Here is a 22,756-nt window from a genome sequence, read left to right as displayed (position 1 = left end):
GCAGACCTTATCCCCCAGCCACCTGTTGCATAGTAGGCCGCTATGATCATCTGTGAAATAACTTTGGGGTTACTGTACTTATGCCCCCCCGATCCATCAGAAATCCCACCTCCTTCTCAGTGTGCACGGTGTGGCGTTTCGCCAGCTTCTCCAGCTCGATGTAGGCGTTGTTGGCCTGTGTCTCCACCTCCTTCTGCAGCTTGAGCCGGTGCTCGTCCATCTCGGCCTTCAGCTTGTTCTCCAGGGCGATCAGCTGCTTCTGGTGCTGCCGCCGCATGCGCTTGTAGCCCGACATCTGCTCCCGCAGCTCGCTCTCCTGCTCATGCTCGTGGATCTGCTTGGTCACCTGTGGAGAAAGACAAGTTTGGAGATGTGAGGGCTGCCACACCTGAACAAAAACCAAATCACTTATCACAGACACAACAGATTAAAATACGCCGTGCATCCAAACACTTAACATGTCACCTGTCCTTAAATATGTAAATATGCAATATTAATTCATCCAAGAAAAATAGAAAACAGAATTCATTCAATAGATGTTAAGCATTTCAGTTCAACTGCTGCAATCAGTCAGCAAACACTTGTCACTTGTCAGTTTACAGAGGCAAGAAAGCATAAAAAGACCATAAAAAAGAAAATACTGTCAAATCCCTTTCGATGAAGATACCACTAGAGCTCAACAAAAGCCCTTTCATCTGACCATCACACATACACAGTCACTGCATAGATCAGGCAACTGCATAGAATCTGAAATGTGTTTAAACCCAATGGAGCAAAAAAAAGTAATAAAAACAATATTAAAACAGACGCATAATTAGATTTAACCTAAGTCATGGACCATACTGGCATGTCTTAACAGCACTGACACCCTTTTTTTTTTTTTTTGCAAAACCTGCACCCGACACACCAACCTGAGGGCAGAAAGGGTTCTCCACATCTAGGTAGTACTCGCTCCGCATCTTCTCATAACTTCCACCTGAACTCCTCAGGCCAAACATGATGGCGACTTTAGCCAAGTGCACCAGCATCCAGGAACCTTGTGCAGCATCCTATGCCCGACAGAACCCTGTCTGAGCTACAATGCCACCCTGAGACCCCACCCTTACTGGACGTCGACCCCCTCCTCTACCCTCTCCTTGGTTCGCGCCCTGGGCACGCAGCGGCCGAGGCAGGCGTGTGAACTGTGAATGAGGCAGGCCGACTGCACGGGCCAACAAGAGCACAGAGCAGCTCTTTAGTCGGGCTAACGCTAAGCGGCGGACAGCAGGTGGGTCACATGAATACCTCATTGAGAAAGAGTGAGAGAAGTTGGAGGAGGGTGGAGAGGGGGGGTCAGAGAGGAGCAGGCAGAGAGATGAAGGGTGGGGGTGGGGGGTGGTTGCAAAGGAGAAACAGCAGATGGAGAGTGACTGGGAGAGAGAAGGGAAAAGAAAAAATGGAAATATTGAGAAGTAAAATAAGAGCATCTAGGAAATAAGAGGATGGGGGCAGGGGGGTTGGTGTGAAAATAGGTGGAGGTTGAGCACCCCTCCTCCCTCCTTAATCTGTGCTGAATCAATACCCCACTGTAACAGCAGCTCCCAATCCTAGTCACTTGCCTCGCTGCCACCCTGCATGCTGCCACAAAGGGCCAAGTCACGTCATGTGACGGCCTCTTTCACACAAGGCTCAGGGACTGGAAAGGAGATCATATTCAGGGAGAGGAGGGGGGCATGCAGGCGAAAGGTGAATGTTCCTGTGAGATCAGTGGGAATTGAGCAGCTTAGTTATTTTGCTTATTTTGCATGGCATGCTTTGTTGAATAGAAGAAATGCAGCACTGATGGCAGCTGATGTGTTTGATTTGTGTAAAAACAAAGTGGTAGGACGAGCACTCACAAACGTATTTCGTCTGTATTAAATTAAATTGAACAAAAGTCCACATAGAGAGTTTGACCTCTGTGTGTTCACCAAGTGTCTGGTGCCAATGACCCCAGCTCTGCCTCATCACAGTTTTTAAACACACACTTGTTCTGCTGGTAATAGCCTAAAGGACATCGATTGAATTAATTATGAAAGGGAACCAGTAGAGCTAGTTCTGTTCTTCATTTTGCTGAAGATTTGAGTAAAAAACCCTGCAGAACACTGATATTATTTTATGCTAAAGAATAGAAGAAGATTATTATCTTCCTCGCAACACTGTCATGTTCTTCCTTAAGATGTACAACGTTTAATCCTAAACTGGGTCTTTGTCAGGTACCAGAAAGAAGAAGAAGAGGACTTGGCTGTACTTTGAACGTTGCTACAGATGTATAGTAACATATGGGGAAGTCATCTGGCTAAAGAGGGAAAGCAAAAAGCCTCTCAAGACCCCTGTTTATTGTCCTGTTTTCATCTGTCATCTGTTTGGGCCTCAAAAGGGACGCAAATACAAAAGAGGTGCATCTGGTTACAACACAACCCCTGACATTTACCTGTGAAACAAGTCTTTTAATACTTTTCTTCTATAACTACACAGCAGATACCACTGAAGCATATTGCTGTGAGCTATAAGCTTCAGCTGTCACCAAAAAGAGCTGACTGATGGGGATGGTGCATGTTTTGATGCGTCTAAAACTTTAATCTGGTGCTCTGTTGTTGACGTGCTGAGGTTTACAGGCTGTCAGGTTACAATCTGCAACTGAGAGCTGAGGACGAGTCGGGCGGCAGATGAGGTGAAATATTTTACAGTGATGCCGTCTCTCGTGCAGGCTTCAGTCAGTTACTTCATCCGACCTATAATAACCCCTGCCCTCCATTTCATACACTCGTTTTGTCTCACGTTCGTTCTCCTTCTCACTTTACATCCATCTCTTTCTGCCGTTTCCCATCCTCCTCGTCCGTTTCCCTTTCCTTCCATCTCCCGCAATAATTTCTCTTCCCACTCTCCCTCTTTCTTTTCCTTCTGTCCTTCTCTTCAGTTTTACCCCCGTCTTCTCTCTGTTTTCCAACCACTACATCAGATTTGTCACCTCTGGGTGACAAAGCACATCACCCTCTTTTTGTCTCTCTTCCCCACTTGTCCTTCGTTGTCAGTCCAGATTTCAATCCCTTCTGCTCTTTTGTCTCACCTCTGTTTATCAGTCCTTGTCATACCCCTGATATCTGCTGTCTGTCTCACCAGCCATCATGCTCTTTCATTTCAATTCACCCTTTCATTTCTTCGAATCTCACTCTCACACAAATTTTCTCACTCAGGGACTTGTTTTTGTTTTTTAAGGCTGCACATTACTGACGGTATGTTGTTCCCCCTCCTTCTTCTTGTTAATGTTCTCTCTGTTTTCCCGCTCCCTGTCTTCCTCTCTCTCCTTTCTCTGGCGATTCATCACCCCTCACCATCTGGACCCCCCGTTCTTCTCTCTCCATCGCTCTTTGTCTACCTGCTGATTCCAGTCTCAGCGAGCCGAGGCCAATCTGAGGACGTCTGCGCTCGGCAGAAAGCGATGATGTCATCTCTTTCAGCGCCGGCGGCCAGGACTGGCGCTATCACACGACACAGATACTTTGGTTTACACAATGCCGCCTCTTTTCAAGACAGACAGCCTCCGTTACACGGAGCTGCCGACACAGCGTTCGCCACTTCTGATGCTTAAATCCAAGGTATTTTAGTTTGACTTTAATCCTGAACTTAAAATGAGCCAGAATTTTTAAGTTTTAAACAGAAACTCTGTAGTGTGCTGACAATTTCTGTGATGTTAAAGGGACTGTTTAACTTAGAATAAATGTCAAGCAATTAATGAAGGGGGGACAAGGGAGATTTTTCTTTTTAAGGTTATGTTGTGTAGGTAGAGGACACAGAATAGGCTACAATTGGTCATGGTTATGTGTCCTGTAACCCCTGTTCTCTGACATCATGGTTCATCATAGAGACTTCCTTGTGTAAAGTGAGGAAGAGGTAGGCATATTGTCACCACACTCAGAAGACAGAAATTTTTCTCCACATCTAGTACCGGGTTTGCTAGCTCTAATATTAAGAAAATTATGCGTGAAAAGTACACGTTTGGCAAAACGTTCCTGGGGTCGGGCAGCTATGGTAAACTACATTGATCCATCTAGCAGCTAGCTTATGCCACCTGGCTCGATGTCTGTTAGCAGCTTATACTGTTAGCTTGGTCTGCAGACATGCCAAAGCCTGCTCTATGGTGAAGATTCCTCTAATTGACTGACAAACGTGGTCGGTGACAGTATCTGTCGACCAAGGTGTTAGCTTGCTCTGCTGAACTTCAAAGCACTTGTATTAGCTGTCAGGCAAGAGACAGTAACTCTCTGAGTAAAAAAAAAAGGGGGAGGATGAATCTGAATGTCAAGTGATGCTGTGTAAACCCTTTCATAGGGAAGCCATGGCTCCACCTTAAAATGAGCATCACAACTTCAGTAATGGTATATAAACGTTTTTTTCTTCCTATTAATTTATCTATTAACTAATGACTTAATTATCATGAGATAATATATCAAAATAGTAAGATATATTATTATTATAGGCTAGATACTTTATGATCATATTGCATAATTATGTGTTAATAAGTCAGTATTATGAGTTAATAAACTGACATAATTATGATACAAAACAAAGTTAAGACTAAAACAATCTTGTGTGGTAATGGGGTTCCAAAAAAAAAATTTGGTCCAAAAAATTATGTTATTTTCTTTTTGTCATCTAGACTTTATTGTACTGCTTGCTTCCTCAATGTTATACTTTCAGACCTCTAAAGATTATTCATATTAAACAAAAAGAAAAAGTCGCAAGTCAAAAAAGATTGGCAACCACTGGTACATAGGCTTCTGATGATAATGCTAAGAGCGTTAGACAACACATGTTTGAAAGGAAACTGTCTCGGCGTGTGGAAGGAAAAGTATGACATTGGTCTAGAAACGCAAGGTACAACATCAATAGATTCATTAAGGTGGACACATTTATTTATTGTCTTACTCGCAAAATTTGAGAGCTGCTGTTCATGGAGACCTTCTTCACTGTGGCATTTATTTATTTTGAAGCCTCAAATTTTACATCGAAAAGATAAAGGAGACTTATGGTAAAAAAAAAAAATAAAAATAAAAAGCCACACATATAGGTCTGAACTATCAGTGGTTCACTCTCGGTTCAAGGGCAGTATGAGGACACAGACGCAGATTTTCTTTGCTCGTGTTCTCTCATGTCTGGTTTAAGACCTGACAGCAGAAGGGGCTCACAAGTAAAACCTGTGGGTCATGGATGAGTAAACACACACACATACACGCGCATACACACACGACACCACAACTACTTACTAGTTACTAGAGCCGGTTTCCATGACAACAGACAGGGAGGGTGAGAGAGAAAGAGAGACATGGAGAAAGAGAGAGAGAGAGAGAGAGAGAGGGAGAGAGAATTCCACCCCCTTCAACTCAGAACATTGAGTCAGATCTGAGAATGATGTATTATCAAGTGCGGGAGACTGAGAAATAAAGGAGAGGGCGGAGGAAGGGGAGTGGTAATGTGAAGCATAGTACAAGGGGAGAAAACAAAAAGAGTGAAGTGAATGAGAGGGAAGACAGGATGGGAACAGAGACTGAGCCGAAACTGGAGAGCAGAGACAAAGAGACTGGAAGAGGTAAAGACCGAAAGATGGACTGAAGTGACGGAAAATAAATAGGTAGAAAAAGAGATTTTACTTTTTTAAAAAAGCAAAATTAATCCAACAAAGAAAAGACCAGCTTGTATTTATACAGCACTCAATCGGCACAATCAGGGGCAGGTTGTCACAGAGAGAAGGGAAAAAAGACCCTTCTGTGCCTTCATATGCTGCTATGGTGTAAACATAACGCTCTGTGAAAGATTTTGGCTTTCTCCATTTTCTGCCTTTTTTAAACACAACACAACTTTTAAGATGAGTGATCCACAATTTAATGATTCTGAAACCCTTACAGCGCATAAAAACATATTTGAGGATCCTCAGGAAGAGTAAACAGACGAGAGAAAAGAGTTTGTCAAACTTACCAGTGAGGCTGATTTTATGGTGGCAAAGCGGCCCTGGTTCTTGTAGTTTTGGGCCTGGCTGCTCTTGTCGGAGGAGGCCGGCCTCAGTCCTGACCGGTGGTCCCTGTGGATCCCATCGTCCCAGTTGTACTGATGGTCCTGTGTGAAATAAAAAATGACAAATGAGAACAAGTCACCGATTAAGTCTTTCTTTTCTCTTAAAATGGCATTGAAGTGAACAAGAAGAAGAGATAAAGGTGAAAACTGAGTGTTGCTACAGGACAGATTCTGACTCACTCAAAACTGTGCCAGTGTTTAATCTCTTCACCATCTTTGTGAATTTTTAAATAACAAAATTCCCCGTTGATTCAAATCACATGGAATGTAAAATTTCAAAAGGAATCATCAGCTTAAACTGTGTCAACTGTAACCTTGCAAAACATGATGAAATGTCAACACTCAATCCCCCCCCCCACTGGAAACGGATTGAAACATTTTCAGAAGCCGGGGGACCAAAGAGTCGATTCATGTGAAGAGGAAACTTCATCAGCATCTGAAAACAATGTGTCACTTTCATTTGTTCTCAGCTCAGCCCCTGAACTTGAAACAACACACTGGCTGTCTGTTCATAAAGTGACATCCTTATTCATGCACTGTCAAAATACAAAGAGCTGATGAAGAAAGAGAATGACAGAGCAGTGACAGCACTCTCTTCACAGATTTTTAAGTCATATGAGATATTCAACGAGAATGTCAGGCATTGTGTTGACCTGTGTACACTGAGTGTATGCTTGTGTGTGTGTGCAGGATGACAGAGCTGTAAGTGGGGAAATGGTGGGGAGTTTGTGCCGCTTGCCGACATGTGTACGCAGTCTTTGTTCAGAGAGTGTGAATGGTGTCGGTGATGAACTTGAAGCGATCTGCCAAACAGTGTGTCAACGGTTTCCATTTCCACTTCCTTTTGGGGGGGGAGGGGTTAGACATATACTTGAAAACAGTGAGAGAAGTCCATTGAATGTTTCCACAGAGCCATGTGTCTCTGTTTGTGTTGATTATGCTTTTATTCTTAGAAATGTAGGTGCATGGCATTTTAGGAAAAGTGTTTACTACTGTGAGACTTCAAATCAAATAAGAGGACAATAACTGAGAATGTCAAAAAGTTGTCCTTGTCTGTAATTAGGTTGTATCTCCACAAAGGAGGGGCAACCTCTGCTGGCGTTTATTTGTTTTTTCTCTATAGCAGAAGGACATCTGAAAAACTGAATGGAAATCAAGGCAATTAAGTGGACAGATACCTGTAAGTCTTGTGTGAATTAAAACTCATTAATCGTATCCACTGGATACGTTGGATTTTGGGTAAAAAAATCTATTTGTTGTATAACCACACAGTTGTGTTTTGGATGGAAATTAAACACTTAACCAGGATTATAAATCAGGGTAATGCTGAACTTATCACAATCATCGGTGCACCTACATGTACACCCATGGGTGTCTATTTCTATATTAAACTTTCTTGGTGTACTGACAGTTCCCTTCAGGTTTTGAACAATCAGTGGGTTCATACATTGGTTGATAAAGTGCATCATTTAGCTTTACCTTGTAAAACACTGTAGTCTGACCCACAGTAATTGGCTCCAAGAAGCATCAAATAATTATCAAACCAAGGCCACTGAAACCTGTCCATAATCATGCAGACCCTGTAAAAAGATTTTTCACCAGGCTGTCTCTGCATGTGGCTGAGGTAGGCTATACTGTACTTGTATTGTTGAGAAGGAAGATGGTTGAATACTCATAGCCATGACACAAAAAAAACAATCGATCCTGTTTAAACCATTGTTTAAATATGAACATATGTGGAACATGACAGCTGGTGTCAACGAAGGCCTCATCTCTTCAGACAAAAGATTTTGGGAACTGCTAAGAACTGCCCACACGGCTTTCCAGTTTCCAGCTCTGGTTTGGTGGTTTGGTGTGACATTTGATCGGTCATCTGGCCCTAAATACTCCCCAGCTCCCTGCCATCATCATCCAACCTTTACCCTTGAACTTTACCTTCTTGGTGTGCGGGGAGGATTCCAGGGTGCTGCTGTAGTCCTGGGGGTGCATCATGGTCATGTCGGAGCAGCTGTCGTCCAGCACCTCTTGCATGCTGTTCACGCTGCTGCTCTGGCTGCCTGTGCTGACCGACGTGCTGGGGATGGAGTGGTTGCTGCCCAGGCTGTTCATCTTACAGCTGGCTGCCTCACTGTCCTGCAAGTCAACATCCACAAACACACACACATATTCATAAAACACATCTTCCAATTATTAAACACAGATTTTAATTCTCATAAAAATAGACCCCTGTGTCCTGCACCCACAATATTTCCAGGCCTTTCCAAATTAAAGGAAGTTGCCTCAATATATAACTTACGGCCTCTCGATAGAGTCAAAGTCAAACTGAATTGCCTATTATTTTATTAACACCTCAAATGTTTCAGATGTTTTTGTGTATGTTTGTTCACGCACATTGCTCTGACTGGGATGTCACCTGAGTGTGTGTGCATGATCTATAAAGGGAAACAACCTGCACAGCATAAAGGTGCAGCAGACAATTCAGTTAAGTCTGCAGTGGCAGTCTGTATTAGGATGTCATAGTCAGCTGCTCTATCCCCCCGAGAACACAAAAAGAAGTTTGGGGCTGCACGTTTTTTCAGCAAAGCCTTCAGTGGCGTCTTGTTGCAGTGAGGTCTGGTGGCTGTTCTGAATCGCTTCACGTGGTGTAGGATGACACTACTGTGTCCGTGCCTGTTTATCCTGCCTCAGGCCAGGTCAACTAAGGGACATTTCATCTCAATGTCAGGCTACTGCGGCTGCAGGAGAAAGGCTGTTGCATGTGTGTGTGTGTGTGCCGTGAGCAGCTTTCAACTGTATTTCGGTGTTTTATCCAACTATATTACAAGTGACAAAACTACAAGAGTCAAAAAGGCCGCTTTGGATAAAAGCAAAGTATCTGGTTCCTACATCTTTGAGACTTAGGCTCCTTCTTGGGGTTTCATTAACATCACTTCAGACAAATGATCCTGTTGTCACACATTTGTGCTGTGAGTCTGAGCTCGAAGACTCGTGCATTCTTGACTCACATTAAGTGAAATGCTCCTCTACTGCAGTGCTTGATACAGAAAGAAATTGGAAGACGTCCCCTTATGTTCTAGCAAGTTGTGAAGGATATTTGTAAATATTTTAAGATATTTATTGACCATACAATCCAGTGATAAATATAGAAAATAATTGGCAGAGTTAGTTAATAATAATAATAATAATAATAAGCTATTGTTAGTTGCAGTCCTAAACTGCTTTATGTAACATCCTGCCTGTTTGGTTATTATTAACTCGTCTCAGTTGGCTCGATTATAGTCTCTGTGACTATACACACACCCTGTAAACTTTTTGTTCTTGCAATGCGTCTTTTTTTAAGACAAAAGTTACCCTCTATGATATTAAAGCTGAATTGAATGTGGTCTGACACAAAAGCCACAAACAAATAAAAAATTGACTTATCTTTGATGTGAAAGTTAGAGAATTGTTGTCATTAAAACTGAAATAGAGCTCGTGTTTTCAACCACTTGCCTCCTTCGATGGTTACTCCTGGCAAACTATAATTGTCCTCTCTGTATTTTTTCTTCTTTTCACTGAGACTCTGTCCAATCAACTCCCCCTTATCTTTTACATGAACCCTTCCCTGTCCCTATTCCACCCACCTCCTCCTCTTCCTGGCTCTCTCCCATGGGCCCGTTGTGTTTCTCCTGGTAGAGGATCTTCTTCATCTTGCGGTACTGCAGGTTGTCCAGCTCGCGCACCGCATCCTTGGTCCTCTGGATGAGGTCGATGAGAATGCGCGGCGAGCGTTCCCGACGCACAAAATCATGCTGGAAAGAGAAGAAGAAGAGAGTGAGTTAGTTAGCCGGGTCCAAAGGTATTTAAATAGGGATAGAACAATTGGTTTAGAAATTTAGAAGAATTCTTTCTTATATAATAATCACATTTGTTTGTTTGTTTTTTTTTGTTTTTTACTTCACTCTCTCTTTAACAGTTTATGAATGTTAAATTGTCAATTTGAGGTGATGCTGATGACTTTTATTGTTAACAGAACAGCAGCATAGAAATTTGGAAAAGGATGCTTTATTGTATGTTCTCGTACAACTGTATCTGTTTTTTTACCCAAACATTTCTAATGACAGACTACATGTTACGATTTAAATCCATTTAACATATTAATGAAAACAATAATAGCAAACCATTTAGGTTTTATTTGGGAAATCTAGTAAAAAAGTGGTGTTTGCAGAAATGATGTCACAAACTGAAATGATTTAAGATTAGTTACTTCTCAGTAAATCTGACTATATGAAATAAGATCTCATAACTGCAGGAGCCTGAACATTATGACAATCTTATAAACTGTGTTTAAATGTCATCTAATTTTACATTTTGCATTGCCACAACTTCTTTCATCCAGTGTATTATTTCAATAAGCACCACAACTGTGACTATCACTAGAGGGCGCCTGTAGGTTGCTCAGTCCGTCCTGGGAGTCCCAGCACTCTACAGCCTGTAGTACACTGAACACATGGGATGTGTGTAAGACTATCCATAAAATCGATTTTCGTAAACATTCTTAATCCTTTTCATTCCCACCAAACAAGACTGTATTTGCCTTAGCACAAAGTTAATGACAGCTTCAATTAAATTACATTTAAGAAACCGAAACAACCATTGAGTGATACGTTAGGGAAGGTTTCAAGTCTTTAAATCAGGAGTTTTTTTTGCCCTAAAAGGCTGACAAATATTAACCCATCTGGAAAGAAAATTAATTTAAGAGACTCATAATTTAATAACAGCATTGGTGTTATGATATTTTCTGACCCAGTTTTACATCAAGCTGTCTGGTGGTGAAACTAATTTAGATCACATTTCTAAGCTGTGACCAGTTCAACTGCAAGGACCAGCCTTTCTGTAATGTGATGGAGGTGTAATTTGGTGGAGAACGGGGCGCTGTGGATCTGTGTAATTATTTATTTTGTGTTGCATAACCAGCAGGTCAGAGTGTGTGGGTGAAGCAGGTGGGGGTCGGCTAAGAATAAGGTGGCAAAGATGTATGTGTGTGGTTTATTTTTGCACTTTATAGCAATGGACTGTAATGACATCAATACTAAAATAACAATTAAACCAAAACACAACATCTTCTCTCCCCGGCTCTTCCACCCACTCTACCACACACACATATTCACACCTCCTCTTAGTCATCCTCATTCATAAAATATTGTGTGCTTACATGGCTGAAATGTATGCACCATTACAGTACGGGACTAAAAAATGTATACTGTATAAAAAAGAAAAAAAAAGTGTATTTCTAAGTCTATTTCCAGCACTCTCTCCTTTTCTCTGCACACCTTCCTCTCCATGTGACAGATGCTGGTGTAATGGTTAGTCAGGACACTGGGGAGTGACATCACTCTCTGAAAATAGAGATGAGAGTGATTTGTCCCCTTTTCTGACGGACCTTCAACAGAGTGTGGGTGGTTGGCCACCCTCATCCCAACGACCAGTGAGAAGTGATCTCTAGGATTCCTCCTCGTTATAAGGTCAGTGTTTGGAAGAGGCGACCGCATTTCTACAGCAACTTCAGTCCCTTCCCTGTATGTAAACTGTTAGCAGAATTACTAATCCATCCTCAGAGATTTACTTAATGCATTCTATCACATATTATTATCAACTTTTTGGTACTCACTTTGCTTTAATCTAGTGTAGTACTACTGCAATTACAGTAGCAGCAGTGACAATCCCCAGAGAGCAAGCCTAACGTGCTTGATGCATTAAAGGAATAGTTCAACATTTAGCAAAAACACTCTTTCTTGCAGAGGGTTAGATAATTAGATGAATATCACTCTTACATCTGTTTGGCATATATTTAGGTGGAACCAGCAGCTACTTATTTTAGCTTAGCATAAAGACAGGAAACAAGGGGAAAGAGCTAGCCTGGCTCTGTACAAAGGTAACAAAATACACCTGCTCAGTAATTAACCCATTAGAAAAAACAACACTTGCTGTTTTACATACCTTTTTTTCACCATTGAACTGAGCTGGGCTAGCTTAACTGTTTCCAGTCTTTGTGGAAAGATAAGTGGCTGCTGGCTCCGGCTACATACTGCATTTACTGAACAGATAGTGTCAATCTTGACATCTGACTCTCAGCATGAAACAGCAACAATTCTGATAATGGATTGAAAGATTAAAAGGGGCATTATGTAGTTTTGGAGAAGAAATTTTAACACAGAATTGTAATATTTAGAATATTAATGAGGTAATAATACAGGTAATCAGTCAATGAAAATCTTTCATTTCTGATTAAAATTTCTTTCCCAAAATTACATAGTGCACCTATAAGTCATTTATCAAGGAAAAATGCCAAATATTCACTAGTTTCAGCTTCTCAAATTTGAGGATCTGCAGTTTTATATTAGAGAATCAATTTGAACACGTCATCTTGTGCCCTGGAAAACTGTCGTTGCACTCGAAATATCTGTGGTTTGCTAGTTAATTCATGGGATTAAAAAAGGCACCAAAACCAAACACCACCCAGAACTATTTTTAACAAGCATTTGTTTGCTTAAACATTGGGTACTTATGGGAGGTCACTGAGAGGTTATTATTTCATTATGTATATAATTACTATTACTCTGAATGCGGTATACAGGGAGAGAGTGAGTTTAACCTGAAGCTAGAACACTGATAGCTCAAGGCCCCCAGATTAGTGACCTGATTTCCCCTTTAAAGAGCTTGGAGGGGCGTGTGCCTATGTGTGTGCCTGTGTGTGTGTGTATGTGTGTGTATGCAATGAAAAAAAGAGTGATTTTGTGTGTGTGTGTGTGTCTGAGAAGAGAAAGTGGGGTATTAATCATAAGCTAACACCCCACCCCCCAAGCCCTTCAGTATAAAACAGCCCCTTCGACACTGATCCAAAGTCTGTTTTGTACTTATCCTTCTTTAATGGTTTTTCGACCAGGATTTGGGTCAGGGGTGTTGGGAAGAGTCAATTCCAGTCTGAACGTAGATCGTATCCAGACGGCAGTGAGCCCTGTGTTTAACTGCTAACTAACCCTCACATCTTCCCCTTCATCCTCCCTAAGGTGAGCCAGGTGTGAAAACTCAAGCTCCTGCACTGTTGAGCGTGATCACCAAGAACATAAAACTCTTAGTGGGCCAATAGGATTACCTGTTGGTCACACAAACAAAAAGATCAACTGCTCATTTACAGGGGAACACAATGAACATACAGGGATTAATGCCATGTAGGTTCATTGTGTTTTTATGGGGTTATTTATGGCTAAAGAAATGTCATCATAAAAGGTCTGACTTGCAGCTGCGCTTCACTTTAAATTCTTTATTCAAATCAATTTTAGATAATTTTGCCTTTCATTTAACAGAAGACAGTGGAGACTGACAGGAAGAAAGAACAACATCTTCTAAATGTTGAGCATTAGGGTTCATTATTAACATTGTAAATAGAAGTTTGAGAGAGAGTTGTTTGCTCTTATAATAAGGTTCCTTTTAAGTACTTTTTTTCTTAGAAACTTTGGAAGTGGACTTTTTTGTTAAAATGATCTAAAAGTTTTAGAAAAAGGAAAAGACGGACAGCACCACTGAGTGCCCAGACGTCCTCGGTTCGCATCCAGCCTGGAGACTTTTGTTGCATGTCCTCCCTCATCTGTCTTTCCGCTCATTTCCTGTCATCTCTCTACTGTCAAACTTTCAATAAGGCATAAAATAAAGTTAGAAAAAACAAACAAACAAACAAAAAACAAACAAAATTGCCTAACTAAATGTAAAGATTCTGAATAACAGGGAGGCATAAGCGTTTTAAACCCCATACCATTTCGACTCTAATCGAAAGACTGATGTGAAAGCAGCAAATACGTGCAGTTCTGTGGAGCCTTAAGGAGCATGGCTCCAAGGCGCAGCACAGGAAGTTACTACAAAGGGGAAAAAAAGAGATAAAGCCATTCTCAGCGGGGTGCCTGATTCCTCTACTTGAAGAAGACACTGTGTATATGCTTGCTTATCAGGGAGCCGTTGGCGGGTGGGAATGACTCATCCGCATGGCTCAGGGACTGACTGAGGCAGGAAGTGAGGTCACAGCTGGGGGGATTACAGAGGACGCCCACTCACTCGTAGCAGCTCCCCTGACGAGGGTCTGTCCTGAGGAATTTTCAGTAGGCAGTAGTCGACAAAGCTCCGGAAAGGGTCAGACCTGGGAGACAGGATGGGTGGTCAGTGATTCCCCTTCTCAAAACACATTTCAATCAGCAGGAACAGTAGTGATAATCTAATGACAGAGCCGCACCTACTGTACTTACTGTCAATGAATGTTTAATGTGATGAGTAATCTCTTCTCAGTTTATCATATCAATGAATTAAAACAGAGCCATCCTATGTAATCTCTGAGTGTAGTCTCATATATAAACCATATACAGATTATGTAAATATGTGGAGCAATAAAAATATAGGCCACTGGAGCTGTGGAACACCGTGCCACTGACTCTGATCTAAAAATACACTCATGATAACACAGAATATGTAACACTGTGTGTATGGGTTAAGATAAAGTACCCTGTGGTGCTATTTAAGATTTAAATTGTCAATATGCACAATAAGTGTCATTGTAGGGTCAATAAGTGTGCCCATCCACTCCCTAGCTCCTCCACCTCTCTATCCAATGACCTCTGTGGTGAGCAAAGGTCCATGAGTGCATTTGTATATCATGCCAATGTGTGCACAGTGTGGCCTTGTGCATGTGTACTGAAGTTACACTATGGAGCTGATGTCTCTACTAGTCTCATCTGGCGGGATGTTGCTGACGCCTCGGGCCGCTGGATCTCCTCCAAAAATACCACAACCCTGCACCGCTCCGCAAAATGGCTCACCTCGGCACGATGCTACAAGCCAATGCTGATTTTACAAAAGGGCTTCTTCATGTACAGTCATAGGTAGAAAATTCGAGCTTAAAAGACTCCCTCCTGCCTAGTGTATCCAATGATATGCTATTTCGTCAGAGCATGATACATACTTTACTCTTTTAGGTTGTAAATATGTTATCTAATTGAGAGCTTGGGTGGAAAACACAGGAAGGCCACTGATGCCTTCAGGCTGCTCCAAGGCAGGTAGAGAGCAATATTCAGCTTCTTGCCGTGGCTGTGCAGAGGATGCAGATTCTTGCATCATACGACAAGGAGCAAACACAGACACGACTCTGCATGCTTAGGCCCGCACTTAATTCACTTTCATACCTTATGAAAAACATATACAAAGTAATAACACAATTACAATTAAAAGCTAAAGTATACAGTAAGTGTTAGTATTCATTCCCTGAGAGCCCAAATAACTTGCTTATAAAATAACTAAGCTTCCTAAAATGAAGTGCTTCAAGCAGCATGAACACCCATCATTTTATATTTTTTGACACAACAATTCAAAAACAGAACCATTTTTATTTCTTCGCATAAAAAATTCAACAACAGCCGACGTTATCTGTATCAGCAGAGATCAACAATTTCAGATACAGTTTTTTAATTTATTAGGTGAATTAAACATGAAAATCTCATCTTTTGTGATGATACCCAGTAGCAAAACTAGTCTTTACTTAAATAAGGTGTTACACTGTGGGTGAGAAGCTGCTGCAAAAACACAGCAAAGAGCTTTTTAAAACCTAGCTGGCCTGAATTTAATTGCTTAAAGTTTTTTTTTTGATGTCTGGAAGGACAGTCTCTAGAGAATCTATTAGCATCTACAGTCATAAGCTGTGAGGCTGAGCGCAGCATAAAGTCTGTGTACAAAGAAACATCCTAGTTAGTATGGCAAACACACAAAAAATGTGAGTTTTAACTACTAGAATAATATTAGAATAATCATACTGCTTTTGTTTTGATGTTGATATATGGTACATTAAAATCCGCCTCACAGCCCAGCAGGAATGCTGTGGGTATTTACACAGTATGTCTTTGGTGGAGGTTTCACAGGTAATTACATAAGAGACTTAAGAGTGTGACCTTGCACAAGGCCTGTCGCAGGGATCACAGGTCGTGCAGATTAACACAGGGATGTCTTACCCTGACTGAGCGCAGATCGGCTTTAATATTCACAGCTGATGGGAAGTATTGTATCAGCAGTTTCATTGGATTATTTCATTTTGTGGACATTTTTGTAGTTCAATTAAATCATTTTTTTTTTTTTTTAAATTTTGAAGTCAGTTTGACTGTTCACACATTGGACAGCATCCTGCAAAGACTAGAACTTTTTTTAAAAAATGAAAATGATTGAAAAAAAAAAAAATCTGAGTGGTAATATTTGGGAGGTGTGTTTTCAACTCACCACTCATTGGACTGTAGCGTGGGAGAGTCGTTCTGTGCGATGTGATATAAGGCACTCATGGCGTTCATGTTGAACAAGGGGGGTTTGCGCTCCGCTAAAATGAGAAAAGATTCGGGAGTCAGATGGATCAGAGTGAAATTTTGCACAATCACCACTCAGCTTCTCCTTGAATGAGGCAAATTCAAAGTCTAATAAAGCACGGCAGAACGAAAAAGATGTTTTGTTGTTCGCCGGTTTCATGACTCATTTTTAATCAGCTTAAATCTTAGGAATTTCTGCCTGTATAGGCCTATATATGCATTCTTTGACCCGTACATAGATGTATGCTCACCAAGTTCAATACAGGTGATCCCAAGGGACCAGATGTCCACTTTCCCCTCGTACTGACCCTCGTCCATGGCTAGGATCACCTCTGGGGCCATCCTGAGGACAGAGAGAGACGCACATGCAAATGCAAACACACACAAACACACAGTTTATTAAGTATGGGGAAAAAATCCATGAAAATGTTATAATCTGCTAAGCCTCTCAGAGCTTTTAAAGACTCTGGTATGCTGTGATAGCGGCTCAGTTTTTGGAATATATGTGTGCTTCTGTAAACCTCGAGTGTGACAACTCGTGTGTATGCAAGAGTGAATTTAACATGGCGAATGAGACAAAGTCATGTGCTGCTGGCCTTTGGGATCATGAGAGTCCATCACTGGTCCAGCTGTTTATGTGACGATCCTCAATCACCATCAAATTTGCATGAAGTGTATGAGTGAGTATTGTGGTGGGTAAGGTAGAGCCGATGAATTCTATATGAACAATACATAATAGATTGGCTGTCCTGATATATGAACCTGCTTCGGACATGGAATATGAGATGATGCTGGCCTCATCAAGCTGTTAAAGTGCTGTCTTTCTGTTGTATTACAGAAAGAGCCACAATTCTAGCACAATATTTGGCAAGTGGTGTGCAAGAGGGAGCAAGGCAGGCTAACCCCTCTTCTTTCCCTAATTAAGGTTCTCATGAAATTCATCATTTATTAGTATTACTGGGTCAGACCTAAAATAGCTGTTGTTACTTTTACTTAAAAGCGAATCAAGCGCTTATTCAGAACAACACTTAAAATTACCATCACATTTATGTAACGCTGAGCGTGTCTGAAAAGGGCTCTCGAGAAATACTTGCCTTTGCGCCAACAAAAAATCCTATAATTTATGAGTTTGGCTTCAGATGTCAAAATTCAAAAATCGCTGACAGTATGATGGCAACAATAACTCACACACCGCATAAACAGATACTAATGTTATGCCCTGCCAAATGTCCATGTCTTGTCTCATGTGTACTGACCAGTAAGGTGTTCCCACAAAGGAGTTGGCAGGTGAGGCAATGGAGGCAGAGCCAAAGTCGGCCAGTTTGACCTGACCCAGCTCAGTCAGCAGGATGTTACCAGCTTTCACATCTCTGGATGGGAGAGGGGGATAAAGAGAGTGAGAATATAAAGACAACATGTAGGCACAGCAGCCAAGAGGGGCCACATCAGTTCTCTGTGATCTATTATGCATCATCCTTTTCGACAAACTGGCCACTGGTGTGATGTATTTATAGATGTCATATCTGCATTTTGATGGGTTTTATGTCATGTGATAACACAGATGAACAGTTAAAAACGTTGGTTTTATGGTGCCATAGTTGGATGCCAATCATATTTGTCTGCAATAAAAGACTGAAGAAGGATGAGTACAGGCATGAGGTTTTACAGCTTAATTACTTAATGGTGCAATAAAGGGAGAACACGAGCGTCTCTCAACTCATCTTATCATGTTTTTGCTCAAGCCCTTGTATGTTCCTGTTGGGAAATGTTAGAGCATGGTAACAGACTGACTCACCTGTGAATCATATTATGGGAATGTAGGTAAGCCAGTCCTAGCAAGGCACCGTGGGTAATGGCAGCAATTTCCATCTCTTGGAGTGGTTTCTTATGAACTTTGGAAAAAATGAGCACAGTGGAAATGAGTAGGAACCCTCTAAAGAGTTGAATTATATAATAATAATGAACTATAACAGCTCTACACAAAGACCTACATAAAACATGTTTCTAAATAAAGCTTCTGCATATAGTTCATGCCTGAACAAGGCACTGGCAACCACAACTAGGGCTGCATTTATTGTTGATTAATCTGTCAGTTATTTTCTTGATCAATCAATCAATCAATCAATCAATCAATCAGTTGTTTGGTCTATAAAATGTTTTTTAAAAAAAAGAAAAAAATGTTGACCAGAGTTTCCTTAACATCAAGATGATGTCCTCAAATGTCTTGTTTTGTCCACAACACAAAACTATTCAGTTTACTGTCATACAGGAGCAAAGAAAACAGAAAATATTCACAGTAAAGAAGCTGGAATCAGAGAATTAAAAAAAATTATTAAAACCAGTTAATAAATTGTCAAATGGTTGACAACTATTTAATAGTTGACATCTAACTGATTGCTCAAATATTCGTTGCAGCTTTGACCAAAACCTCACTGATATAACAACAGCAAAGTCCACCCTTAGCATCTACCATATGGACAACATGTAGAAATAGTTGTGATATGGGCTCCTAAACTGGCTTAGCAGTAGGCGTGGACCATCACAGTAACAGAGACTGTGTGCCAAGGCAAAAGGTCACTGCAGAACTATGACTGAGAAATTTCATAAAGGCAGAAGCCCCAAAAACAGGCTGAGGCCAACTGTCATGTCTGTGCATCTGCGTCAGTGATGTGTGCACACATAGGTGCTTAAAATAACATGTTAGGTTCAGGTCAGGAACGCTCGGAGGAAAGACAGTGAAGGAGGTTTACGCTTTGAAAACCAGAAAGTGTTCTTTTGTCTCTAGAAAAAGTAGTTAAGCTAGAAACTAAATCAAAATAAGAAAGACTTGGACTTCCATCTGTATAAATCTTATGATTTAAAATGTTCATCACTCTAATATCTTGTGTCTTTAATCTATACAATAACCTAAATGTAAAAAAAACGGGTTTCATGGGGGTTGTGAGATCACCGCTTGGCTGGGCATAGTGACTTCCTGGAAATATGCTAAGAGAAACACCCTGACTCTGATAATAAAAAACAGTTTCATGATTGTGTGTGTGTGTGTGTGTGTGTGTGTGTGTGTGTGTGTGTGTGTGTGTGTGTGTGTGTTAAAACATTCATAAACACACTTACCCTCTAGTAAATCTGATGCAGAGCCCAGGCAGTACTCCATCACCAGCTGAAACAGAATACAGTACAGCTGAATAACTAATCATTCACATGGTGTGTGCTTCATCAGAAAATATCCTGAATACAAAGCTTCAAGTCAAGTGAAAACTTGTCTTTCTGTACATCAACCCTATCACATTATGATGTCTGACAACAGCATATGCAGAGAAATAGAGGAAGGCAGTGGGAAAACACAGTCAGTAGGAAAACACAGTCAGTAGGAGACTAAAAGACATGAGGAAAAAGAGGAAAAGAATCAGACAAAGAAGATGGGAAGGAAGAGATAAACTAACGATGTTGCAAGACTGAAACAAAGGAGGGAACTAGGACAAAAGGAGATGTGAAGAGGGATCCACTAACCCAGGCAGTGTTGTCTTTCAAGTAGCAGCCTTTGTACTCAATCGTGTTTGGGTGTCGCAGCTGTCCCAAAAACTTGACCTCCTTAATGATGTCCTGCCACTTCTGCCAAAAAACAAATCCAGACACACAGATGGTTACACTCTACAGGTACAATCACAGTAACATTTAAGTGGGCTCTGCAGTGACATTGAATACAATGTCCCAGCTGACCTCAGTAATAGTCAACACTCACACAGGTATAACGACTTTTATACATCTGTTACCGTTGCATACAGACAGACAGGGAAGTCGTTTAATAGCAGTCTATCAACATAAATAATAAATGGAGTGATGAAATACAATTACAGCAGTGATATGCAAGAGTCCTCACACAAATCCATCACTCAAGTTTATAAAGAGAAGACCATTTACTAAAGAGACAGAGAAGTGAAGTGTATGTTGTGATCACACAGGACGCCTTTTGAAACACACTTGTGCTGAAATTTTTTCAGTCGTTTGCTTGAGGGAGGAATATGTTGTTCCAAAATTTGCATCTGTTGGAGGAATATGTTTTCTCCAAAATTTGCATCTGGTAGTGAGTAATTATTTTTCCTTTTTTTCTCATTATTTTTGTTCCTTTAGGGTAATTAACCACCACAAAAGAGATATCTCACAGTCTCATGAACTAGTGTCAAGCTTCGGGTGAATATCATTAGAGAATGACATAATGCTCCTGCGTTCACTGTTACTAGATTTGTGCCAAACCAGGGGAAAATAAATGTTACCTTGAGATATGAGACCTTGAGATAACTGTGATGATGTGTTTACAGTGGCACCTTGACTTTGAAGGCAAAGTCTGGCATGTCTGTGTGCTCCTTTGTGTGATTGATTTTCTTACTTCGGTAGTCTGCTTGCCATTATAGGACATCTTTTTGATGGCCACCACCTCGTTGGAGTAGGAGTTACGTGCCTAGGGGAGAAAACAGAGAGATCACAAGTCTAATTTATAGACAAGCCTCACAAACACTGATACAGAAATCCTCTCACAAAACATCACAAGACAGTCTATAAAGTCTTTAAAAAGAATCCTGCATCAATAAATTAGAAACTGACACACATTGATAAAACACACTGGTAAGAAAAGCATTTGCATGGTTGAATATGAAATTACTTTAGAACGATCCATATTCCTGATTAAGTAGGGGAACCATTTTTGGCTTTCAATTGAAAATGTTTAATATAAACATAAAGCCTCACAAAGGAGGAGTTAAAACTGTTGACTACATTGTACAACTACAATATAGCATGCTTTAAACCATTTACTATATTTATATATTACTTAGGAACGCTAAACAGAGGGATTAAACTAAACTGACTCTGATTTAATGTCTGAAGGTGATCCAGAGGTGAGTGGGAGAAATTCAATGCCTGCAATACATCATAAAGCACGCACAAAGCCACACACGTACACATCAGAGTGATACGGCAGGAACAGATTCTCTCATTTGAATTTAAACAAATTCCCGCCTGATCAAAGCACTCAGCTACGTGATTAAGGGAAGCCTGCAGGTAAGTGACGTGTGGTTATGCAGCTACTGCAAGCATTTTAAGTTGTCTGTGCACATCCACATGCCCATGCTAAACCCGTGGTGTTAACCTCAAAGGCATTTGGCCTTATGGACAGCTACGCTGCGGCTCAGCCTAAGCCCTTATCTCGGCTACATCCCACTTACAAATGAATGGGAATTTCATGTTGAGATTCAAATGGAATTACAGTAACAGCAGGCAGTATTCCCATTTGACTCTTTTTTTTTCAAATTCATTTGATCCCAATGATTGCCTGTCAGTTCATGCATAAAAGCTGTTCCCTCCGGTGTGATGTATAGATAGATGAGTATAGTGAAGATTAAAAAAAATCATGTATTCAAATACTTCATGCTAATTGTCACTGCAGAAGAAAGATCAATAGTTACAAGAGGCTAATTCATTCAACATACACTACAGTGAAGGGCCTGTATACTCAGCATGGGGGAATTCCCCTTGTTCCCTTCTATAATGGAGTTCTTCCTTCACATGCATGAGCTATGAATACACATACAATTACATAAATTTATTTGACTATGCATGCATATAGTATACAGCAATAACCCTGAGATTATGCATGCATTTGCAGTAGTAGCCGCTGTACATTTCCCCTTAACCTGCAGCAGTATTTTAAAGCATTACTGCATATTGCAGACATTTATTTCTTAAATGTTGGACTATACAACTAAACCAAAGTATTGTGAAACATTTTGCCTGAGGCGGCTTAGTGCAACAAGGATTCCAGTTTTGCAGGTGTCTGCATGTTCGTCACACGTTTACATTAATTTCTTTGGGTGCTGAGCGTTTTCTCCCACAGTGAGTTGTATGAAAATTCATCATTTCCACTGGGAATGGGTGGAAGCAATTTTACAGTTTCACTTTGATTTTCTTTCTAAAATGTTTGTGTCCTCCTTTTGATATACATGTTAATATGCTCATGTGAGTCAAATTATTAGCAGGAACCTTAACAAGATGCAGAAAGTGACTTTCAGCCCATTCTTGCCAAATGCAGGCTAACCATTCTTTTGGGCAGATTATTGGATAACTGCAAAAAAAGGGGTGAAAAAGTACCTAACTTCCTTCATATTTTTTAGGCAATAAAGTGCTCCTTGTAGTAAAGCTGCAAATGCAACATAATGTATCATCAAGTACCAGGTCTCTGTTATTGCAACTAGGCATGGTTTTAAGTACGACTAGTACATTTAAGATGCTGCATTTTACAAAAC

The 22,756-nt window shown here is 40.8% G+C and overlaps 1 protein-coding gene across 1 annotated transcript in view; it reads right to left on the bottom strand.

The window, feature by feature from the left end:
- Nucleotides 1–22,756, bottom strand: part of taok3a (TAO kinase 3a) — a 67,227-nt gene that overhangs the window by 9,022 nt on the left and 35,449 nt on the right. Inside the window, 12 exon segments of the mRNA XM_073467227.1 lie at nucleotides 110–346; nucleotides 5,995–6,132; nucleotides 8,026–8,223; nucleotides 9,714–9,881; nucleotides 14,179–14,260; nucleotides 16,378–16,471; nucleotides 16,709–16,800; nucleotides 17,714–17,827; nucleotides 18,253–18,349; nucleotides 19,572–19,617; nucleotides 19,968–20,069; nucleotides 20,845–20,916. Of these exon segments, the coding sequence (XP_073323328.1) occupies nucleotides 110–346; nucleotides 5,995–6,132; nucleotides 8,026–8,223; nucleotides 9,714–9,881; nucleotides 14,179–14,260; nucleotides 16,378–16,471; nucleotides 16,709–16,800; nucleotides 17,714–17,827; nucleotides 18,253–18,349; nucleotides 19,572–19,617; nucleotides 19,968–20,069; nucleotides 20,845–20,916 (1,440 nt within the window).

The sequence above is a fragment of the Pagrus major genome, chromosome 5 (genome assembly GCF_040436345.1).
Source record: "Pagrus major chromosome 5, Pma_NU_1.0".
Lineage (NCBI taxonomy): Eukaryota > Metazoa > Chordata > Actinopteri > Spariformes > Sparidae > Pagrus > Pagrus major.
This window is presented reverse-complemented; position numbering and strand designations above follow the sequence as displayed.